The sequence below is a fragment of the Hemiscyllium ocellatum genome, chromosome 35, assembly GCF_020745735.1.
Source record: "Hemiscyllium ocellatum isolate sHemOce1 chromosome 35, sHemOce1.pat.X.cur, whole genome shotgun sequence".
In the NCBI taxonomy this organism is placed as follows: domain Eukaryota; kingdom Metazoa; phylum Chordata; class Chondrichthyes; order Orectolobiformes; family Hemiscylliidae; genus Hemiscyllium; species Hemiscyllium ocellatum.
Genome location: NC_083435.1, coordinates 39,357,136 through 39,379,169, shown reverse-complemented (window position 1 = coordinate 39,379,169; position 22,034 = coordinate 39,357,136). Strand labels below are relative to the sequence as shown.

The window sequence follows — 22,034 nt, the reverse complement described above, 5'->3', positions numbered from 1 at the left end:
CAGTCAGCTCTGACAATGATTTGGTATCTTTATCAAAGTGACATTCGCTTATGTTTCACTTGATGGTGTCACTTACTCCTGTTACTCCTTCCAATCTTGCTCATATTTTAATTATCGGAAGAGTTCCTGAGTGAGGTGTGACATTAATCGTTGGACCAGATAACTGTCCATGTCTTCAGGTGATCTGTTTCTTCTCTCTAAGATTGCCTTGGACACATCTCAACTGGATAAAGTAAATTTTTTGATAATTCTTTTGGTAATTTCTACCACTGTGTTAGCCTATTGGACTGGAGATCGTGTAAAAGTGAGTTTCCCAATCATTCAGGAAGTCTGAATTCTTCACTCGTGAATTGAGGTAATTCTTACTGATCAGGAATGTCATGATGACTGAAGTGTGCCTTCAGATATTCAACAATGAATGGGTGAGTTGATAATTTCCAGAGTATGTCATGCTGCTGCTTCTTGTTGAATTTGGAATACTGGTATTTCACACTGGTATTAACTTCCTTCAGAGGAAGTGCAGCTCCAGACAGCACATCAGTGATGTACATCTGCTTCCCTAGCTTGTCCTTCACTTCCCAGCGATATCTCTATACATGAAGAAATATCCTTTGCAGATGCTTTGGAGGGGATCAAAGTGATTTGAAAAAGATACTTGAATTGTCTTTTGGTCAGATGCTACCTTCTCTTTTCCTCTCTCCCAAAGAAGATCGAAAACTTCACAAGGAAAAACAATATCCAGACTCTGTTTCTCAATCTGTGTACAGTGTTGTTCAGTTTGTGTAAACCCTCTGGGTACAAACACAGCGGGTTGTCCTCACTGCCTGGGGGTTACTCCAAGTCCTGTTTCACTGACATCACACTGCAGGGTGACTCCATTGTTACATCATCATCCCTCAGCACTGGTGATGTCATCACTAGTTGTTTGATGGGAGTGAAAACAGCTTCTTGTTCTGTGTCTCAGTCCCACTGAACATCCTGCACAGTGAGACTGAGACTTCACACTCAGATTACAGAATGGTAACAATTTCGGTGGTACCTTGTGGGTCCTCCACTTGCATTGCTGTTTCCTTCCCACCCTTTGAGTGCACAAATGTGCAAGCATACACATAGCTTGCACACAGTCAATGTCAAAACATCATAAGTAGAAAATGTCTCCCCAAGAACAGCCTGTGGTGATATGGAGGATTAGAATCATAACAAAAGGTTTATCACAATCCTCACAAAGTTCAAGAGTTACTCCCTTGACAATGGAGCATTAAGTTCCATGCCTTTGAGGACAATTTGTTGGACAAGGGAATGGTGTTTCCTCCAAGCAGATGTACTTTTACTAACATTGAGACTGATTAGTCACACGTCTAACATCTGAACAGTTTCTCCCTTGTGTGAACACGTTGGTGCTTGCGGAGGGTCGATGACTGTGAGAACGATTTATCACACACCTCACATGTGAAGGGCTTCTCCCCCGTGTGAACCCTCCGATGGAGTAGGAGGTATGATGACCTTGAGAATGTTTTCTCACACACCTCACACTTGAATGGTTTCTCCCCAGTGTGAATGCGTTGGTGAACAAGGAGGGTTGATGATTGCGGGAATGACTTAGCGCATACCTCACATGTGAAGGGCTTCTCCCCTGTGTGAACAGGCCGATGATTCACGAGGCCTGACAATTGTGCAAAATCCTGGTGACATACATCACACCTGAACGGTTTCTCCCCTGTGTGAATACGTCGGTGTGCACGGAGATTTTGTGACCGTGAGAAGGATTTGTTACACACCTCACACCTAAACGGTCTCTCCCCCGTGTGAATGCGTTGGTGTTTATGGAGCGTAGATGACTGTGTGAAAGATTTCTCACACACATCACATACAAATGGTTTCTCCCCTGTGTGAATCCTGTGATGAAGCAGGAGTCTTGATGAGTCTGAGAATGATTTTTCACACACCTGACACTTGAAGAGTTTCTCTCCTGTGTGGATGCGTTGGTGTGTGCGGAGGATCCCTGATTGGGAGAATGATTTCTCACACACCTCACACATAAAAGGTTTCTCTCCAGTGTGACTACGTTGGTGTCGGCGGAGGGTTGATGACTGCAAGAATGATTTGTCACATACCTTGCAGATGAAGGGTTTCTGACCCGTGTGGATTGCCCGGTGATTCACGAGGCCTGATAATTGTGCAAAGCCTTTGTTACACACTTCACACTTGAAAGGTTTCTCTCCAGTGTGAATACGTTGGTGATTTCTGAGTGTTGCTGATCGTGCAAAACCTTGGTGACATACTTCACACTTGAAGGGTTTCTCTTCCATGTAGCTTCCCTTCTGCTAACAGATTGTACAATAGATACACCTGGTTCTGGGGGAATGTTCGGAGTGTGTAGAGCTCTCCTCACACACCTCACTGTCTAACAATCTCTCACACGTTGGGATGAGTCAGTGGTTCATGAGGCTTGATGAATGATTGAAGCTCTCACCACACTTGGAGTCACTCACATTTCTTCCCGGTCTCACCCTGACCGATCACCCACAGCCGAACCTTCAGAAAGGTTGGTTCTGATGGAAGGCTGCACACCACTGACCAGTTATAGATCTGATGATGTGTCAAAGCTCCCCTGACCCAACCGGTTTCCAGATGATAGTTTCACTGCCTAACTTTCTCTGTGCTGAACAATACTCTGAAAGGACTAGATGCCTTCCCACAGTTGTGCAGTTGTTCCTTTGGTGATGTTCAGGATCTACCCTCTCTGTGTTATCTGCTGTAGTACAGTGCAGTCCTTCTGTAAAACAGGAAAAAGAAACATGATTTCCCCGAACTCCCTCTCCTCCTTTGCTGAAGCAGCTGACTCCTCAGCTTGAGACTGTTCCACGTCACCTAGGTAGGAAGGGGATGTGGGTTTCCGATCAAAATTTAGGGAGCTAGGAAAAATGTTAGCCAGAAGGACCACAAATGTAATCTCCAGATTACTCCCAATGCTATGTCCAAGTGCGTATGTGGCAGAAAGAAAGTGCAGAAGGGACGTATTTGATTTCTGGGACTGGATAGAACATAGAACAATATAGCGCAGAGCAGGCCCTTCGGCCCTCGATGTTGCGCCACCCTGTGAACTATTCTCAGCTCGTCCCCCTACACTATCCCATCATCATCCATGTGCTTATCTAAGGATTGTTTAGCTGAGTTGACTACATTAGCAGGTAGTGTATTCCACACCCTTACCACTCTCTGAGTAAAGAACCTGCCTCTGACATCTGTCTTAAATCTATCACCCCTCAATTTGTAGTGATGCCCCCTTGTACAAGCTGATGTCAGCATCCTAGGAAAAAGACTTTCACTGTCTACCCTATCTAATCTCGGATCTGGGAAAAATGGTACCTGTACAAGTGAGACAGATTACACCTGAACACAGCTGAGTTTCTTGTTCTGTATTTTGCTTGTGCTAGTGAGAAGGCTTGAAACTAACTCCACAAGTGCATGGGAACAAGGAGAGAGTATTAAGAAGTAAAACCCAGATTCGCAAAATGCTGAGAGAGGCAGTGAAATAGTGAGTCGAAGGTTCATGGTGGGGGTTGGAGTAAGGGTGAAAGTAATGAAGTCTAAGTGAAATATAGCTAGCTCCTTTATTCAATATGATCATGACTGATTAACAAACTCAGTACTCTGTTCCCACTTTCCCCTCCATTTTTTTTATGCCTTTAGTCCGAAGAACTGCCTAATTCCTTCTTGAAAATATTCTATCTTTTAACTTTAGCTGCTTTCTGTGGCAGAGAATTCCACAGGTTCACTGCTCTCTGGGTGAAGAAATTTCTCCTTATCTCAGTCCTAATTGGAATATTGTGTGCAATTCTGGTCTCCTTCCAATCAGAAGGATGTTGTGAAACTTGAAAGAGGTCAGAAAAGATTTAAAAGGATGTTGCCAGGGTTGGAGGATTTGAGCTACAGGGAGAGGCTGAACAGCCTGGGGCTGTTTTCCCTGGTGCATTGAAGGCTGAGGGGTGACCTTATAGAGATTTGTAAAATCATGAGGGGCATGGATAGGATAAATAGAGTCTTTTCCCTGGGGTTGGGGAGTCCAGAACTAGAGGACATAGGTTTAGGGTGAGAAGGGAAAGATATAAAAGAGATCTAAGTGGCAACTTTTTCATGCAGAGAGTAGTACCTGTATAGAATGAGCTGCCAGAGGAAGTGGTGGAGGCTGGTACAATTACAACATTTAAAAGGCATCTGGATGGGTATACGAATAGGAAGGGTTTGGAGGGATATGGGTCGGGTGATGGCAAGTGAGACTAGTTTAGATTGGGATATTTGGTTGGCATGGACGAGTTGGACTGAAGAGTCTGTTTCCATGCTGTACATCTCTATGACTCTATAAATGGCTGACACCATATCCTAAGATTGTGCTCCCTGGTTCTGAACTCCCTGGTCATTGGGAACATCTTTCCTACATTTATCCTGCCTAGAAATGTGACAATTTTATAGGTTTCAATGAAATCCCCCTCATTCTTGTGTATCCTTCATGAATATAGCCCTAACCAACCCAATCTCTCTTCATATATCAGTCCTGCCCTCCCAGGAATCAGTCTGGTAAACCTTTGTTTACTACTCTTTCCATAAGCAGAACATCCTTCTTCAAATAAGGAGAGCAAAACTGCAAACAATATTCCAGGCGTGGTCTCAGCAAGGCCCTGTACAATTGCAATAAGACACCCCTGCTCCTGCACTCAAATTCTCCCACTTTCAACACATCTTTTGCCTTCTTCACCACCTGCAGTACCCCCAAGGATTACTTTCAGTGACTGATATATAAGGACATGCAGGTCCCATTGCACCTCCCCTTTCCCAATCTGTTGCTATTCAGATAATAATCTGTCTTTCTATTTTTGTTTCTAAAGTGGACAACCTCCCATTTATCCCCACATTACATTTCATCTGCTAGGCATTGCCCACTCACTCATCTTGTCTATATCACACTGAAGCATTTCAGCATACTCCTCACAGATCATGTGCAAATCTGGATATACAGTATTTCATTTACTTTCCTCATAAAAGTCATTAATGTGTACTGTCCAAACACTGACCCGTACCCCACAAGTCACTGCTGCCACTCCAAAAAAGACGAGTTTACTCAAACGGTCTCAGGACTGCTTACATTACAAGGAGGGATTAAACAACTAGCATTATATTTCATAGCATTTAAAGTTTAGGGATAATCAGGTCAAAGATTTTGAAATTTTATGTGGTAGAGATCAGTTGAATGAAGGGCAAGTATTTTCACTGTGGAATCTTGGACCAGTAGCACTGTCTAAAAATTAGAGGCACTCATTTCAGGAGTGAAATGGGGAAACACAAAGAGTTAGAGAAGATTGGAACTCACTTTCACAAACCCCAACTGACACTAAGTTAAATGATGACATTCAATCTGGGATTAAATAGGGGTCTGGTGGCATGTGGGCAGTGTCCCTACCACAAAGCCAGAAGGTCCAGATTATTATTCCACCTATCCTGGAGGAGAGTCATGTTGTGACAATGAAGGTGATTAATAATACTTTTTAAATGTGAGATTGATTTTTTATTTTGTTCATTGAAGGTTTGAAGGGATATAGCAAAACTGCAGGAATAAGGAGTTTGATGACAGATGCACCATGATCTCACTGAATGGTGGGACATGCTTGAGATATTAAGTGTCACAGCCTGAGTCCAATATACTGTTCCTGAAGAGGCAACTCTCGTCAGCTTTCTAATAGGCCAAATTTCGATTAGAGAAATTGAATAAATTACAGTTCACAGGATAATAACCTGGTCCCAACAAACACACAGAACTCAACATTCGGAAATCAGTAAGAAGCTTCAGACACACTACACCTCCCAGACAATGACATTTCACTTTCTCATATTCAGGAATGAGCCATCAACAAAACTCAGCCTGGAAATCAGAGGGAAATGCTTCCAATAAACACACTCAATATCCAACACACAGCTCCAGTCACACAGTTCAGCACAAAGCACCGAGTAAACAGCTCTCTCAGCTGGATCTTCTCACACAGCATAAGGGACATTTCCACCCCTGATTACCCACAGGATAGTCAGACTGCCTGAAGATTGGTGTGGATATTATGGGATACAATTTGTATAAAAGCTGCTCCTTCACTCACCATCTCCTCACTTGGTTTTCAGTCCCTATAGGAAGTGAACCAGCTCTGGAAGAGGAAGAGGAGACAATGGGCAGAGTGGGTGGGCTCTCTGATTGACGTCTCTCACAGTCAATCCAAATATTTAGAATAGAGTAGAATATATACTATCCTTGTATTGTCACGTGTACTCAAGTACAGGAGTACAGTGAAAAGTTTTACAATGGCTGCTCTTATGGCCCCATCTTAGGTACAAGTACTTAGATCCAAATTTTAGATACAAAAGTGGAATAAAATCAAGCAGCATTACTTCACATTATTTAAAGAATAAGTTAAAAATAAGACATAGTCAAAGGACTGATATTACATTCAGACAAAAAATTTCCAATAAACATTACACTGCAGCAGCGCAGGGGTGTCCAGACATGGTCTGACCACCCGCATCAGATCCCAGTCCAAAACCTGTCCCAGCTCCGCTCCAAGCCTCCAGTCCATTCTGTACCGGCTCTCAGCTGCTTCAAGGTAAATTCCAGGACTGCCGCCACGCAACGGCTGGTGCTCTGGGACTGTTTCCCCACATGCCGTCCTCTGGTCCAGACTGCTTCCACACGCTGGCTGCTGCTCTAGGATTCGCCAAAGGAACTCGCCTGCTCCTCCATTCACCAAATGCAGAAGGGGGAGAGAAAAGAAGAGAGAAATAAAAGAGGACAGACAGAGCAGAGGGGATCTGGCTGGAGCTTCTTACTCTGTTACCATCTTGCTGCTGAAATATTTCTGGAGCAACATCAGCTTCCTGAAGCTTGGGAAACTGACTGGTGGAATGGAGGAGAATCTGACTTCATCCTGATCTTCTCCCTCAATGTCCACTGTCATAAACAAGAGAGAACAATGAATTTCCTTACAGTTGTTTGTCCCTAATGGATGTGGATTCTAATTTTTTTGCCATATTCCCTTTTCCGTGTTTAAAATTGAGATTATGGTTTTCCCAAATCCTGTTTGAAGTCCAATTTAAAAACAACCAACAGTAAATTATTTAGAGTTAAAACAAAGCAGAATTTATTACTGTGTTCAAAAAGCCATTATGGGTGAGGCTGTATGGATCACATCACAAATTCACTGGCACACAAACTTGTCTAGGAAAGAAACAGAAAGCAGATTGTCACAAAATATTTAAAATAACACGTCTCAGAATTGTTTTACATGAATTACAGAGTATGATACATTAATGTGGACCTTTAAAAATTGGCTGTACAAAGAATTCCCTTCCTTAAGGAGCTCTGTTACAGTTAAATTCTATCTGAAAGTGCACTCCATTTTGAGGAAAGGCTGAATAGGGAGGCACATCTTCTTTCCTTAGCATCAGCCGTAGAGACCACAACAATGAACCATGACAAACTGATCCAAGGATGTCACCCAATTCAGTGCAATCTTAGTTTTCTGTAGAAATGCCCAACACCGCAGGAAGAAAGTTAATATCCTTCTCCATTCTGCCAGGAGAACTGCCACCATCTTCTTTCCGATACCTCACACTTACACTCTCTCTGCTGAGTGTGCAGTCTTGTCATCTAGTCTTAGTGATTATAGAACAGAGAACATAAGAGCAGTACAGGCCCTTCAGCCATCGATGTTGCGCTGATCTATAGAACCAATCTGAAGCCCATCTAACCTATACTATTCCATTCTCGTCCATATGCCTATCCAATGACCATTTAAATGCCCTTAAAGTTAGCGAGTCTACTACTGTTGCAGGCAGTGCGCTTCATGCCCCACCACACTCTGAGTAATGAAACTACCTCTGACATCTGTCCTGTATCTATCACCCCTCAATTTATGGCTATGTGCCCTCATGTTAGCCATCACCATCCAAGGAAAAAAGGTCTCACTGACCAACCTATCTAACCCTCTGATTATCTGATATAACTCAACTAAGTCACCCATCAACCTTTTTCTCTCTAGCGAAAACAGCCTTAAGTCTCTAAGCCTTTCCTCGTAAGACCTTCCCTCCAAGCCAGGCAACTTCCTAGTAAATCTCCTCTGAACCCTTTCCAAAGCTTCCACATCCTTCCTATAATGCAGTGGCCAACTGTACGCAATACTTCAAATGTAGCTGCACCAGAGTTTTGTGCAACTGCAGCCTGACCATATGATTCCGAAACTCAATCCCTTTCCCAATAAAAGCTAACACACTGTATGCCTTCTTAACAACCCTATTAACCTGGTGGCAACTTTCATGGATCTATGTACCTAGACACCGAGATCTTTCTGCTCATCTACACTACCAAGAATCTTACCATTAGCCCAGTACTCTGCATTCCTGTTACTCCTTCCAAAGTGATCACCTCATACTTTTCTGCATTAAACTCCATTTGCCACTTCTCAGCCCAGCTCTGTAGCTTATCTATGTCTCTCTGTAACCTACAACATCCTTCGTCACTATCCACAACTCTACTGACCATAGTGTTGTGAGAAACGAAGCTCACTCACTTCAATAATTTCAGTCCGAGACAAGATCTGAATGAATAGTGTCATTTATTTCGCTCTTGCAAGAGGGGTGTGGTGTCTACTGTGTACAAAGGCAGTCATACACACACACACACTGAATTCAACTAGTACACAATATTTATGTAATTCGTTCCTATTCTCTCCTCCCATTGCTCCTCCCCTCTTTGCACCTCCCACTTCTCTAAGACCGGCGCCTATTACTCTCGTTTATCTCTTGCCTTATCCGGCCTTGTCTGTGACAACATGCTTATTTCTGGCCTCACAAGGCTGTTTGACCACATCCTGCTGTGGTCCATTGTTAGGTATATCCTCCTTCACTGCCATCTGTTTCCCTTCCTTGTTATGACCTTATGACCTCGTGACTTCTTGATTGTGGTTTGTTCTTGTTTTTGCAGAATCGGGAAACAGATGCTTATAACTACTGTTTGTACAGGTATATCTAGCTTAACCCCCTCCCCTCACAGCACCTTATCTATTTGTCTGTAACATCTACCAATGTTTGCAGGCACATTTCATTCTTGCATGCACATTTTAGCTAATACAAAAACAATTATGTGTTTCCTTCACACAGCTTTCATTCTTGTTGACTCAGCTCTTGGCTGAGACAGTTATACACTGGTGTGAGTTCATTTACCTTGCATAAGTAATTATGATTACAGAAGTAACACTACTTTACCTATATCCCATAATTTTCCCCTTTTTCTTTAATTACCATTTGTTACCTTCTGCATTTTTCTTATATGTCACTTCCTAATTGATGAGCATCTTACCCAAAATTTCATTTATTTTGGAAATCTCCCCGAGGTCACTTATTCCATCATTGTTCAGCAGGTAGAGCCCTTCTCTTGAATTGCTTTTTCGGGATATTTGTTTCATTAAGGCCATCTCAATCAGTCTTTGGGTGAGTCATTGTATACAGGGTATGATGCAACAGCTAATGGCTATCTATACCCCGGCTACTACTATCGGGGAAGTAAGGATGGAGACCACCACCCCCTTCCATTTTCCAAACCATGATTCAAGCCATCCCATGAGAGATGCATCTATTCCTGAATTCTCAGCCAGTTCCTCTGCTAAGGTAGTAAATCCCCTTAAGACCCGAGTAATTGAACCATCAGGCGCAGTGTTATGAGGAATAAAGGTACAACAGCTTCCTCCTAACATCACACACACACACCCTTTTTCCACTAGAATCATATCAAGGGCCATTCTGTTTTCGCATGCCATCCTATTTGTCGCATCAAGCTGTTCTGATATTCCTTTAACCACATCTCTTGTATAATTTATAAATCGCTGTTGATTATAGAAAATGTAATTTATCCAATCTACATTTTTATTAATTGTTACCCACCAGAAGAGAGCTGACTCAAAGCCTGCCACAATCTGGTTGCGAGCCTTGAACTCATCAGGTACCCCGTTAGGGACTCCTACAGAATCAAGATAAATCCTGTCATCAAAAGATGTGTCGAACAGTGATCTCTTACTCCTTCCCTTTTTCTCTACTATCTTTTCCTTCTCAAATGCCAGGGTAAATGGAATTACCAATTGTACAATTGCACATATCCCTCTCCAATTCGGAGGTAGGGTTGGTCTCAATATTTTTCCTCCACAGTATCACCATAGATCCACTCAGGGAACCTTTAGTGCTGAGTAGTTTCCTCCCTTGTCCGTTTCAGTGACATTCTTAATCTCTGTACATAATTTCAGCTCCCCCAAGACTCTGAACCGATTTGTACCTCGTCTACGCACACATGACGTGTGATTTCCAACTGCGGCTGAAAACATGGGGGTGCTTTTATGTCTTTCTTTTCCAAGGGAGGGAACATCAGAGAAAGGAGGTAAAGTTGCTATCATTCCATGCAGTCTTATCCTGATACAGGGCTATCAGACATTTCAAGCCCTTCCTGTCTCACTTCCACCCGAGCGGAAAGGGAACCACCTGGGCCACTGGTCTACCGGAGGCACATGCATGGCAATTGCTCTTGTTTAGACTTTTTACAGTATACTTTACCCATTCAACCCAAGCATTTGCATCCCCATATTCAGTTTCTATTTCGATGGTCTGTTTCAAGTCCTTCACCTCTATAATTTGTACTACTTTAAGTTCATCGGGAAGGGTGAAAGGTTGTACCTTATTATCCAGTAGCTCTGCCCGTTTTCCCTGTCCTACACTAATTTGAAAACAACAGCCCGAGAAATTTTTCCCGTTTGTTTTCATTTCTATCCCAAATGTTTCATTTAAGTGTACCTGACAGGTGCCCCTCCCCCCCAATTGCTTCATGCCATGTGGTTTTCTTTATCGTTAGGTATATTGGGTTACACTCTTTATCGGGACAATCGAGAGCTGGTCGGAAGTGGGCCCGGTGTACTGTGACGAGATCATTATACCAAGTACCATCCCCGAGACCATCCTCAAAGGGCTTAAGATGTATCTCTGAGCTGCGGTACTGTCTCTGATAATCTACATCCCCACAATTTACTAAGCTACATGCATCAGGTCTATTACTTGTGGATTATCAGACTCAGGAACTGTTAATAACACATATGAAAATAATGTTTGACAATATTAAGAAAGTTTGTATCATAACCCTAAGCATCCCCAGCATTCTAAAAATCGTGTTGAAGCACCAAAAGACGTAATATACAATCCCATAGAAATAATCCTGCGCTCGTGCCGCCAGCGCATAATCAGTTACTCAAAGTTTCTTTAACCTGAGTTTCAGTGGGTCTTGTGTTGATTCGGCTGTCCAGACCTCTTCCTCAACTGGAGATTCCACTGAGTGTAGTGAGTCCAGCCTTTCCCCGCCATTCTTATCGCTGTTTCGGTGGTCAAAAGAGCCTGGTACAGCCCTTCCCAGTCCGGTTGTACTTTAGTCTCTGTCCATGATTTTACTAAGACCCAATCTCCCAGTCGAATCGGATGAACAGCAAATTCAAGAGGTGGAGTCTGTGCTAATAAACCCTGTTTCCTGAGGAAAGACAAAGAGGAGGTCAAGCCCAGTACATACTTCTTTAACAACAAATCTTTAATTTCTGGGGTTGGCAGTGGCCAGAGATAGGAGCTTCCCAAGGACCTGGAACAGTAGGTATTAAGGAATAAACCACCGCTTCCTGTGGATTCAGAGCTGCTTCTTTAGTTACCTCATCAGCCAGTAATGGAGCTTTCCATTCTTTAATTAAAAATGAATTAATGCAGTCAGGTTTTAAATTAACTATGAATCATTATGACAGGTCACTGAGACTGTGTGAAGGGATCCTGTCAATTAATATTGATTCAGGCTAGCACAATCGATTTATTATAAATATTAATTATTAATTATATGTTATATAAATATAAAAATCATTATCTGTAATTCAGGGTGGAAACGCAACAAATGACCAAAACATTTTAAAACTGTAATTGCGCAGTTCTGTTTGTTTACCAGTCACTTGTGACTTCTCACTCTGTTTCTGTAATTGTTTTGCTCGAGCACATTCATTTTTAAGACCCTCAACAGATTCCACAGCACCATTTGCAGCTAATTCAATCCCCAATTTGGTGACAGTATCTTGTCATGAACGCAAAACTGATTCTTCGTGCCTCTCACAAAACTATCACCATAATCCAATTAACTCTTTTGTTCCCACTGCCTTGGGCTTATATTTCAAGGATGATCTTGCTACCCCCGTATCAACTAGGAAAAGTGCGTCCTCTTTATAAAGTCCCATCTTTAAATTTATCAAGGGTTCCTGGTGGGTTCCCGGTGGGTTCCCGGGGGCGCAGGAACTCCTGAGACCCCTATTTTTCATCAAGGTTCATAAACAGTACTGCTTTTACTTCCTTTTTCAAATTTGGACACACTCTTTTAAAGTGACCTGTCTTTCCACAGTAATAACATCCCGCCTGTGGGGATTTCCACTTCGATCCTTGTTCCTGTCCACCAGACTCCTTAACGTCTCCTCCCCGACCATTCCGGTTTCTTTCTCCTTTTAGTTTTGTCCCTTTTCTTTATTACCTCATCAACTATAGCTATCGTTATTTTTGCATTTTGTTTCTACTTCTCATGTTACGTTGCCAGATCAATTGCTGACCCAATTTAACCAACTGAACAGCTTTAGGGCTGTTCCTCATCACCCAATGTTTTGTTTAGACTTTGAATTTTTTTTAAGAAATATTGCAATATTTCTTGCTCTCTATAACTTCAAATATCAATTCACCAATTTATGCTTGTCTAACTTTAAAGCCTGTTCCTAACTTGTAAATGTATATTTATACATTATAAATTCATTTATTCAGTATTCAATATTTAAAATGTAAAATGCATACAGTTCCCAACTTTGAAATCCACTATAATTACCCAGTTTTAGTCTCTTAATTTAATTCCAAAATTATGTTACTTGTGACCTGTAAAAAGAACAGGAGTTAATATTTTATTTCATAATCACTATAGAATACTTAACCTTAAAAAGCCTTAAATTTCCATAATAAAAATCAGATTCAAAATAGTCCTGGATCTCAAGCTCCAGGGAACAAAGCATAAACACTCAATCACCAACAAACAAATGTACATTCAAACTGAATCACAAAGGGTTAAACTTTCTACCAGCTGTAAAGCTCATTTCTTTCTCTCTCTCTCTCTCTCTCTCTCTCACACACCGTATCTCACAGACACTTTCTGAACTTCCCGCAACAACACCTCTAGGTGCTCCTCGCTTCACCCCTCTGCCTTTTGAATATTTTTCTGGATGTCTGGCCATGATTTAGTTACAAGGTGTACCCTCAATAGCCCTTCAGCTACTAGCCCTTCCGACTTGAAGCATAATCTAATTCCTCCTGACTGGAAGGCTGTTTTTCATTGACATAAAAATTCAAATATTGACAAACCCAGTCTCCGTCCGACCCGTCTGGCCAGAAGACGGCGGGACGAAGAATGGATTCCTTAGTCCATACAAAGCAACAATATTTAATCATCTTTTTCCTAACTTTTTCCCTTGTACAAGTATTATTTTCCAATTCCACAACATCCTGCCCAACAGACTTTCTGGAGGTATGTTGTCAGGGGCCCCGCCTCCATTTTCATTGCCTTTTTCTTTTGTTTTCTTGGAGGCTTTTTCCTTACCCTCAGCATAACCCATATTGAGTTCCTTCGTTAGTCCCTTATTAACTACTAAAACTCAATCTGGGCCGCCAAGGCAGTACTTAAAAGTCAATTTTCTTACCCTGGTCTGTGCACAGAGTTGCCTGGCCCCTTTTTGCCGTATTTTCTATCGACCTCCTTTCACTGTCTGATTCAGATGTCTCTCTTGTGTGATTTCATACCAGTCGCCCAAGGGAGCGGACCAAACCGGGACATGAGACCGCTCCTCAATTGGGAATGGGACGCGTTTTTCCAGTGTCCAGGGCCAGCCACTCCCCCCCCGGCGATGGTAGAATATCCTGGACGAGCCCCCAATTGTGAGAAACGAAGCTCACTCACTTCAATAATTTCAGTCCGAGACAAGATCTGAATCAGTAGTGTCATTTATTTCGCTCTTGCAAGAGGAGTGTGGTATCTACTGTCTACACATTGAATTAAGCTAGTACACAATATTAATGTAATTCGTTCCTATTCTCTCCTCCCATTGCTCATTCCCTGTTTACACTTCCCACAATTATATATTTCCTTCACACAGTTTTCATTCTTGTTGACTCAGCTCTTAGCTGAAACAATTATACACTGGTGTGAGTTCATTTACCTTGCATAAGTAATTATGATTACAGAAGCAACACTACTTTACCTATATCCCACAGTGTCATCCGCAAATTGACTAATCCATCCTTCTATGGCCTTATCCAGGTCATTGATGTTAATGACAAACAACAGTGACACCAAAACAGATCCTTGCGGTACCCCCTAGTAACTGGATTCCAGGATGAATATTTCCCATATATAACCACCTTTCAGCTCGCTAATTTCAGATCCAAAAATTTGATTGTAGCCTATGGGTCAGGAAGTCGAGGATCCAGTTACGGAGGGGGAAACGAGACCAGTCTTGGAGTTTAAAGATGAATTTGTTTGAAATTATGGTGTTGAAGCTGGAACAGTAGACAATAAGTAGGAGCCTGACTTAGGTATCCTTGTTATCCAGATTTTCCAGAGATGAGTGTAGGGCCACAGAGATGGCACGTCCCACAGACCTGTTGAGCCAATAGATGAATTGCAGAAGATTAAGGCAATATGGTAGGTTGGAGTTGAAGAGAGCCATGACTAACCTCTGGGTAATCCAAGATGGAGGATGGGAAAAATTGTGGCTGTAAGAGCTGCTCCTTTTTTGAGGTGGTTTCCTTGAATTCCAGGAGCAGCAATTACTGTTTTATATGATATTGCATTGTTTTGGAACTTTGGGGGAGAAAAGTCAAAACAACAGCACTTTTAAAAGGAAGAAAGACAGACAAAAGGCAGCGAGCGCATGGTCAGTGAGGGAAAAAGAGAAAGAAATCTACACTGCTAACTGACACAGCAGTGAGTCTGTGCCATTACTGCCTTTACCCCATGTATCTCTGCACAGCGGAGTGTATCTATGCAAAAATTAACAACAGCAAAATTCATAGCTGACCTTGGAGGAACCTTTGTGGGACAGCTCACAGCATAGGAACACATAAGTGCATAGTTTTTAATGTGTAACCTTGTTGTAAGTCTACAATAATGAGTAGAGTGGGTGCTTTCTTGACTATATGTTTTATTGACATATATCTCTTGATTAATTTTTTGAAATATAAACCATAAGTACTAAGTTATTCTGGGGCACTGTTTTTAAAGCAAAATGATGGTGCTATTTTCTGGGTCTGTAGATTATGAAAGCACAAAAATGTCCTTTAGTAGAGTGTTGTGCTCTTCCTGTCAGATGTAGGAGTTGAGGGAGAGTTTCCAGGTTAATGATGATTATGTCTGTAGGAAGTATCTTTGGTTGCAAATCCTATTAGATTGCATGGACTGGTTGGAGCAACAGGTAGAGGTAATGAGGAATTTACAAGAGCTAGGGGGTATGATGGATGGTAGTTATAGGAAGGGAGAAAAACCGCAGATACAGTCAGATAGATGGGTTAAACTCCAGGCAAAGTAGAAGGGGTAGGCAGGTAATGCAGGAGTCATCTGTAGCTATCCCATTTCAAACAAGTATGCCAGTTTGGAAAATATAGAGGGTGTTGGACTCTCAGGGGAATTTAGCATGAACAGCCAAGTTTTTGATATTGAGACATGCTCGAATGTAATGAAGGGTACATCAGATTCCAAGCAATCAATTGTGTTAGGGGACTCTCTAGTCAAAGACACAGACAGACGTTTCTGTGGCCAGCAGTGAAAATCAGAATGGTGTGTTGCCTCCCTAGTGCCAGAATCAAGGATATCTCAGAGAGGGTGCAGAATGTCCTCAAAGGGTAGAGGGACCATCAGGAGGTCATTGTACACATTGGTACTAAGGACATAGGAAGTGAAAAGGATGAGATTCTGAATGGACAATATAGAAAATTAGGCAGGAATTTAAAAAGGAGGTCCTTGGGAGTAGTAATAATTGGATTACTCATGGTACTATGAGGTAGTGAGGGTAGAAGTAGGAGGACAGAGCTGGTGACTGGAGAAATGTGTGGCTGAGGAGTTGGTGCAGAGGAGAAAGGTTCACATTTTTTGGATCATTGGAACCTCTTCTGGAACAGAAGTGACCTGTACAAGAAGGAAGGTTTGCACCTGAATTGGCAGGAGACTATATACTGGCAGGGAGATTTGCTAGAGCTGCTCGGGAGGATTTAAATTAGTAAGGTGTGAGCGTGGGACCCAGGAAAATAGTGATAAAAGAGATCAATAAGAGACTGGTACAGTTGGGAAAATGAGCGAGTCAAAAAGTCAGGGCAGGCAGGAACAAAGCAGAGAACAAGGTAGCACTGATAAATTAAACTGTGTTTACTACAATGCAAGAGGCCTAACAGGGAAGGCAGATGAACTCAGGACATGGTTAGGAACATGGGACTGGGATATCACAGCAATTACACAAACATGGCTCAGGGATGGACTGGACTGGCAGCTTAATGTTCCAGGATACAAATGCTATAGGTAGGATAGAAAGGGGGCAAGAGAAGAGGGGGAGTGGCGTTTTTGATAAGGGATAGCATTATTGCTGTACTTAGGAAGGATATTCCTAGGAATACATTCGAGGAAGTTATTTGGGTGGAACTGAGAATTAAGAAAGGGATGATCACCTTATTAGGATTGTACTAGTCAGCAGGAAATTGAGAAACAAATTTATAAGGAGCTTTCAGTTATCTGTAAGAATAATAGGGTGGTTGTGGTAGGGGATCTTAACTTTCCAAACATAGACTAGGACTGCCATAGTGTTAAGGGTTAGAGAGGAATTTGTTAAGTGTGTACAAGACAATTTTCTGATTCAGTATGTGGATGCACCTACGATAGAAGATGCAAAACCTGATCTACCCTTGGGAAATAAGGCAGGGCAGGTGACTGAGGTGTCAGTGGGGAAGCACTTTAGGGCCAGTAACGATACTTATGTTAGTTTCAAAACAGTGATGGAAAAGGATAGACCAGATCTAAAAGTTGAAATTCTAAATTGGAGGAAGGCTAATTTTGATGGTATTAGGCAAGAACTTTCAAAAACTGACTGGGGGCAGATGTTCGCAGGTAAAGGGACAGTTGGAAAATGGGAAGCCTTCAAAATGAAATAATGAGAGTCTAGAGCAGTATATTCCTGTTAGGTTGAAAGGAAAGGCTGGTAGGTGTAGGGAATACTGGATGACTGGAGAAATTGAGGTTCTGGTTAAGAAAAAGATGGAAGAATATGTCAGCTATAGACAGGAGAGATCGAGTGAATCCTGAGGAGAGTAAGATGGCAGTAGGAGTACACTTAAGAGGGAAATCAGGAGGGCAAGAAGGGGACATGAGATAGCTTTGGCAATAGGGTTAAGGAGAATCCAAAGAGGCTTTATAAATACATTAAGGACAAAGGGCTAACTCGAGAGAGAACAGGGCCCCTCAAAGATTAGCAAGGCAGCCTATGTGTGGAGCTGCAGGAGATGGGAAAAATACTAAAAAAGTATTTTGCATCAGTGTTTACTGTGGGGAAGGACATGGAAGATATAGAATGTGGGGAAATAGATGGTGACAGCTTGAAAATTGTCTATATTACAGATGAGGAGGTGCTGGATGTTTTGAAATGTATAAACGTGGCTACATTACCAAAACCTATTCAGGTGTACCCTAGAACTCTATGGGAAGCTAGGGAAAAGATTGTAGGGCCCCTCGCTGAAATATTTGTATCATCGATAGTCACAGGTGAGGTGCCAGAAGACTGGACGTTGGCTAAAGTGGTGCCACAATTTAAGAAAGGTGGTAAGGACAAGCCAGGGAATTATAGACTGGTGAGCCTGACCTCGGTGGTAAGCAAATTGTTGGAGGGAATCCTGAGGGACAGGATTTGCATGTATTTGGAAAGGCAAGGATTGATTTTGTATCTTTCCCCTCTCACTCAAAACCTATGCCCTCTAGTTCTGGAGACCCCACCCCAGGGTGTGGGAAATCATGTCTCACGAACTTGATTGAGTTTTCTGAAGAAGTAACCAAAAGGACTGATGAGGGCAGAGCGGTGGACATGGTACGGACTTCAGTAAGGCGTTCAACAAGGTTCCTCATGGGGGACTGGTTGGCCAGGTTAGATCTCATGGAATACAGGGAGAACTAGCCATTTGGATACAGAACTGGCTCAATGGTAGAAGACAGAGGGTGGTGTTGGGGGGTTGATTTTCAGACTGGATGCCTGTGACCAGTGGTGTGCCACAAAGATCGGTGATGGGTCCACTACTTTTCGTAATTTATAGAAATGATTTGGATATAACTATAGGAGGGACAGCAAAGAAGGTTACCTCAGATTACAATGGGATCTTGATCAGATGGGCCAATGGACTGAGGAGTAGCAGGTGAAGTTTAATTTAGATAAATGTGAGGTGATACATTTTGGGAAAGCAAATCAGAGCAGGACCTACATACTTAATGGTAAGGTCCTAGGGAGTGTTGCTGAACAAAGAGACCTTGGAGTGCAAGTTCATAGCTCCTTGAAAGTGGAGTCGCAGATAGTTAGGATAGTGAAGAAGGTGTTTGGTATGCTTTCCTTTATTGGTCAGAGTATTGAGTACAGGAATTGGGAGGTCATGTTGCGGCTGTACAGGACATTGATTAGGCCACTGTTGGAATATTGCATGCAATTCTGGTCTCCCTGATGTAGGAAGGATGTTGTGAAACTTGAAAGGTTTCAGAAAAGATTTCCAAGGATGTTGCCAGGGTTGGAGAATTTGAGCTATACAGAGAGGCTGAATAGGCTGGGGTTGTTTTCCCTGGAGTGTCAGAGGCTGAGGGGTGACCTTATAGTCATCTATAGAATCATGAGGAGCATCAACAGGATAATAGACAAGGTCTTTTCCCTGGGGTGGGGTCTCCAGAACTAGAGGGCATAGGTTTAGGGTGAGAGGGGAAAGATATAAAAGGGACTTAAGGAGCAACCTTTTTCATGCAGAGAGTGGTGTGTGTATCGAATGAGCTGTCAGAGGAAGTGGTGGAGGCTAGTACAATTACAGCATGTATAAGGCATCTGAATGGGTATATGAATAGGAGGGGATTAGAGGATATGGGTCAGGTCCTGCCAAATAGGACTAGATTGGATTAGGTTATCTGGTCGGTATGGTCAAGTTGGACCGAAGGGTCTGTTTCCATGCTGTACATCTGTATAAGTATGGAGGTCAGAGACGCCAGATGATTGTCAATGAGTAAGCAGCATGATTCTAATTTGGCACGACGATGATGGTGGTTTTCTTAAAGCAGGTGAGGACTTTAGTTTGAAATAAAGAGAGGTTAAAGATGTCAGTGAATATTCCTGCCAGCTAGACTGCATAGGATCAAAGTATATGGCTGGGGACACCATCCAGACCAATCACTTTCTGTGGCTTCTTCATGTTAATCAAAGAAAAAGATCTTTCTGTTGCTGCCCCCTGGCTATTACAATGCAAAACTCAGAACTCTACAGTGAGTTTCTGTGCACAATATATTGGTTAATGTCAGTGTCAATGTTAGGTTTACAATTTCCAGTTCAAAAGAAGCAGATTTCCCAGAGAAAGACATTTACATCCAAATTTTCACAAAAGTGCTTTACAACTAATGAAATGCAGTCATTTTTTATGCGCAGAAGGTTTTCATTAATTGCAATGTGATAATAACTAGATGATGTATTTTTGTGAGGTCTATATTGGCTTGCTATTGTCTTTGTTGTGGCATCGTGTAACGCCCTCGGTGTCAAGGAGAAGTGAAATTGATGGAGAACAGTGGGTCCAGCATTCCTGCAGTGTGGAACAACCTACGCTCTCAGGTTTTGACAGAGGAACCCAATGTCAAGCAAAAACCAAAACGTTCTAAATGCTACTGGCTCAAGTACAGCCACCCTTCAGCGCAAAGGTCCACCCTCAGAAAATTTCTGGCATTCCCCAAGCAGACAGAGGTGCAGTGCATCCTCCCATCAGTAGATGTGCTGCGGATGGAGAGCTCCCAAGTTACTCAGTCCTGCTGCCAAACCACTATCCAATTACATTAAAGTCAGTGATACAGGACAGTCTTCATCCTGATCCACATGTGAGTGACCTGGGTTAACCCAACACCCAAGGACAGTTGAGATGAAACTTGTCTATGTGTCTAATCTGTGTTCTCCCTTTTCTGTGAATGCTTAATGGGACAGTGTCAATGTGGAGAAGTTATTTCATCCCCATTATAATTGTGGAACTGTTATTCCTTCAAGTTCATATCAGTATTTTAAAAAAATATGTTGACAGGTTTTGCCTTACTCACCCTTTCAGACAATGACTTCCAGATCCTCACCACCCTCTGGGTGAAAGAATTACTCCTCGACTACTCTCCCTTCCTTCTATCGTTTACTTTAAATCTCGGCTGCCTGGCTGTTGACCTCTTTGCTCAGGGAAATAAGATTGAAACAATCCACTTCATTGCCTCTGCCTCTTCCTCCTTCCATTAATCCCTCTCGACAAACATCCATTAATGGTTCCCCCAGCCCAAGCCCTGAACTCATATCATTCTCTACACTTTTCCCATACGCTCTCTCTGCGCTATTCTTATCCAAGAAACATGTCTTGCCTGTGTCCCGCCTTGCTGTACATAGACTGATCCCATCACTGAACGCCATCGGTGCCTTGAATGTTGTGCGTCTTCCTCTTCTCATCTGTTGTCAAACACATCCGAGGATACACATCGCACACTGATAATGTCACTTTGAAAGTTCGTGAGGATGTAGAATGCTATTCCCACACTGGAAATCTCTGTCAAACATTTACCAGGGGAACTGAGACAGCAGCTGTAATAAGTGAGGTTTTATTCAGATGGGACAATGACAAGTTTAAATCCCCACCTGATCTGCTGCTCAAAGTCACCTCCATTTCCCGGTCAGTTTCCCAAGTTTCAGGAAACTCATGTTGCTCCAGAAATATTTGTATTGACTGTGAGAGACGTCAATCAGAGAGCCCACCCACTCTGCCCATTGTCTCCTCCTCCTCCTCTTCCAGAGCTGGTTCACTTCCTATAGGGACTGGTGAGGAGATGGTGAGTGAAGGAGCAGCTTTTATACAAATTGTATCCCATAATATCCACACCAATCTTCAGGCAGTCTGACTATCCTGTGGGTAATCAGGGGTGGAAATGTCCCTTATGCTGTGTGAGAAGATCCAGCTGAGAGAGCTGTTTACTCGGTGCTTTGTGCTGAACTGTGTGACTGGAGCTGTGTGTTGGATATTGAGTGTGTTTATTGGAAGCATTTCCCTCTGATTTCCAGGCTGAGTTTTGTTGATGGCTTATTCCTGAAAATGAATGAGAAGATGAGATGTAATTATCCGGGAGGTGTAGAATATCTGAGGATTCTTATTGATTTCCTTTTGTTGAGTTTTGTGTGTGTGTGTGTGTGTGTGTGTGTGTGTGTTGGGAGCTGGTTATTATGCTGTGGTGTATGAATGGTCAGCTCTTTCTGTATGTTTGGATCTGGATGTTGCCTGTCCTTGGACAACCCTGTCTCTGTAACTGCCTCAGAAAAGAAAAATAAGACTACTTGATTTCCAAAGTCAACTGCCAATGGAGTACGTTAGAAGTAGTCACTGTTGTAATGTCAGAAACCTGGCAGCTGAGGTGTGCACAACAATCTCCCACAAACAACCAGGTGATAATGATCAGATGTTAATAGAGGGATTGTAAAACTTTTATAGAGAGTGAAAACCTTTGAAAGAGATTTGAATCCCTTGTTGCCAATTTTAAAAATTGCAGGATATGATTTCATATTTTAAGACTTTTACTCTGTCAATCCAACAAATTTTGCAGAATCAAACTGAGTAATACTAGTAGGCAA

General features: G+C 42.4%; 1 protein-coding gene and 1 long non-coding RNA gene across 2 annotated transcripts in view; both read right to left on the bottom strand.

Moving 5' to 3' along the window:
• LOC132832642 (zinc finger protein 271-like) overlaps positions 1-22,034 on the bottom strand; it is a 100,871-nt gene that overhangs the window by 42,599 nt on the left and 36,238 nt on the right. Inside the window, exons 4-5 of the mRNA XM_060850723.1 lie at positions 6,876-6,988; positions 1,362-2,324 (exon numbers count right to left, since the gene is read on the bottom strand). Coding sequence (XP_060706706.1) covers positions 1,362-2,324; positions 6,876-6,988 — 1,076 coding nt within the window. The remainder of the gene's footprint in view (positions 1-1,361; positions 2,325-6,875; positions 6,989-22,034) is intronic.
• Positions 7,192-21,121, bottom strand: LOC132832999 (uncharacterized). Its single transcript, XR_009647008.1, has 4 exons — positions 21,051-21,121; positions 11,337-11,593; positions 9,976-10,051; positions 7,192-7,255 (listed from the first exon to the last, which is right to left on the bottom strand). It is a non-coding gene; the product is annotated as an uncharacterized LOC132832999 (long non-coding RNA).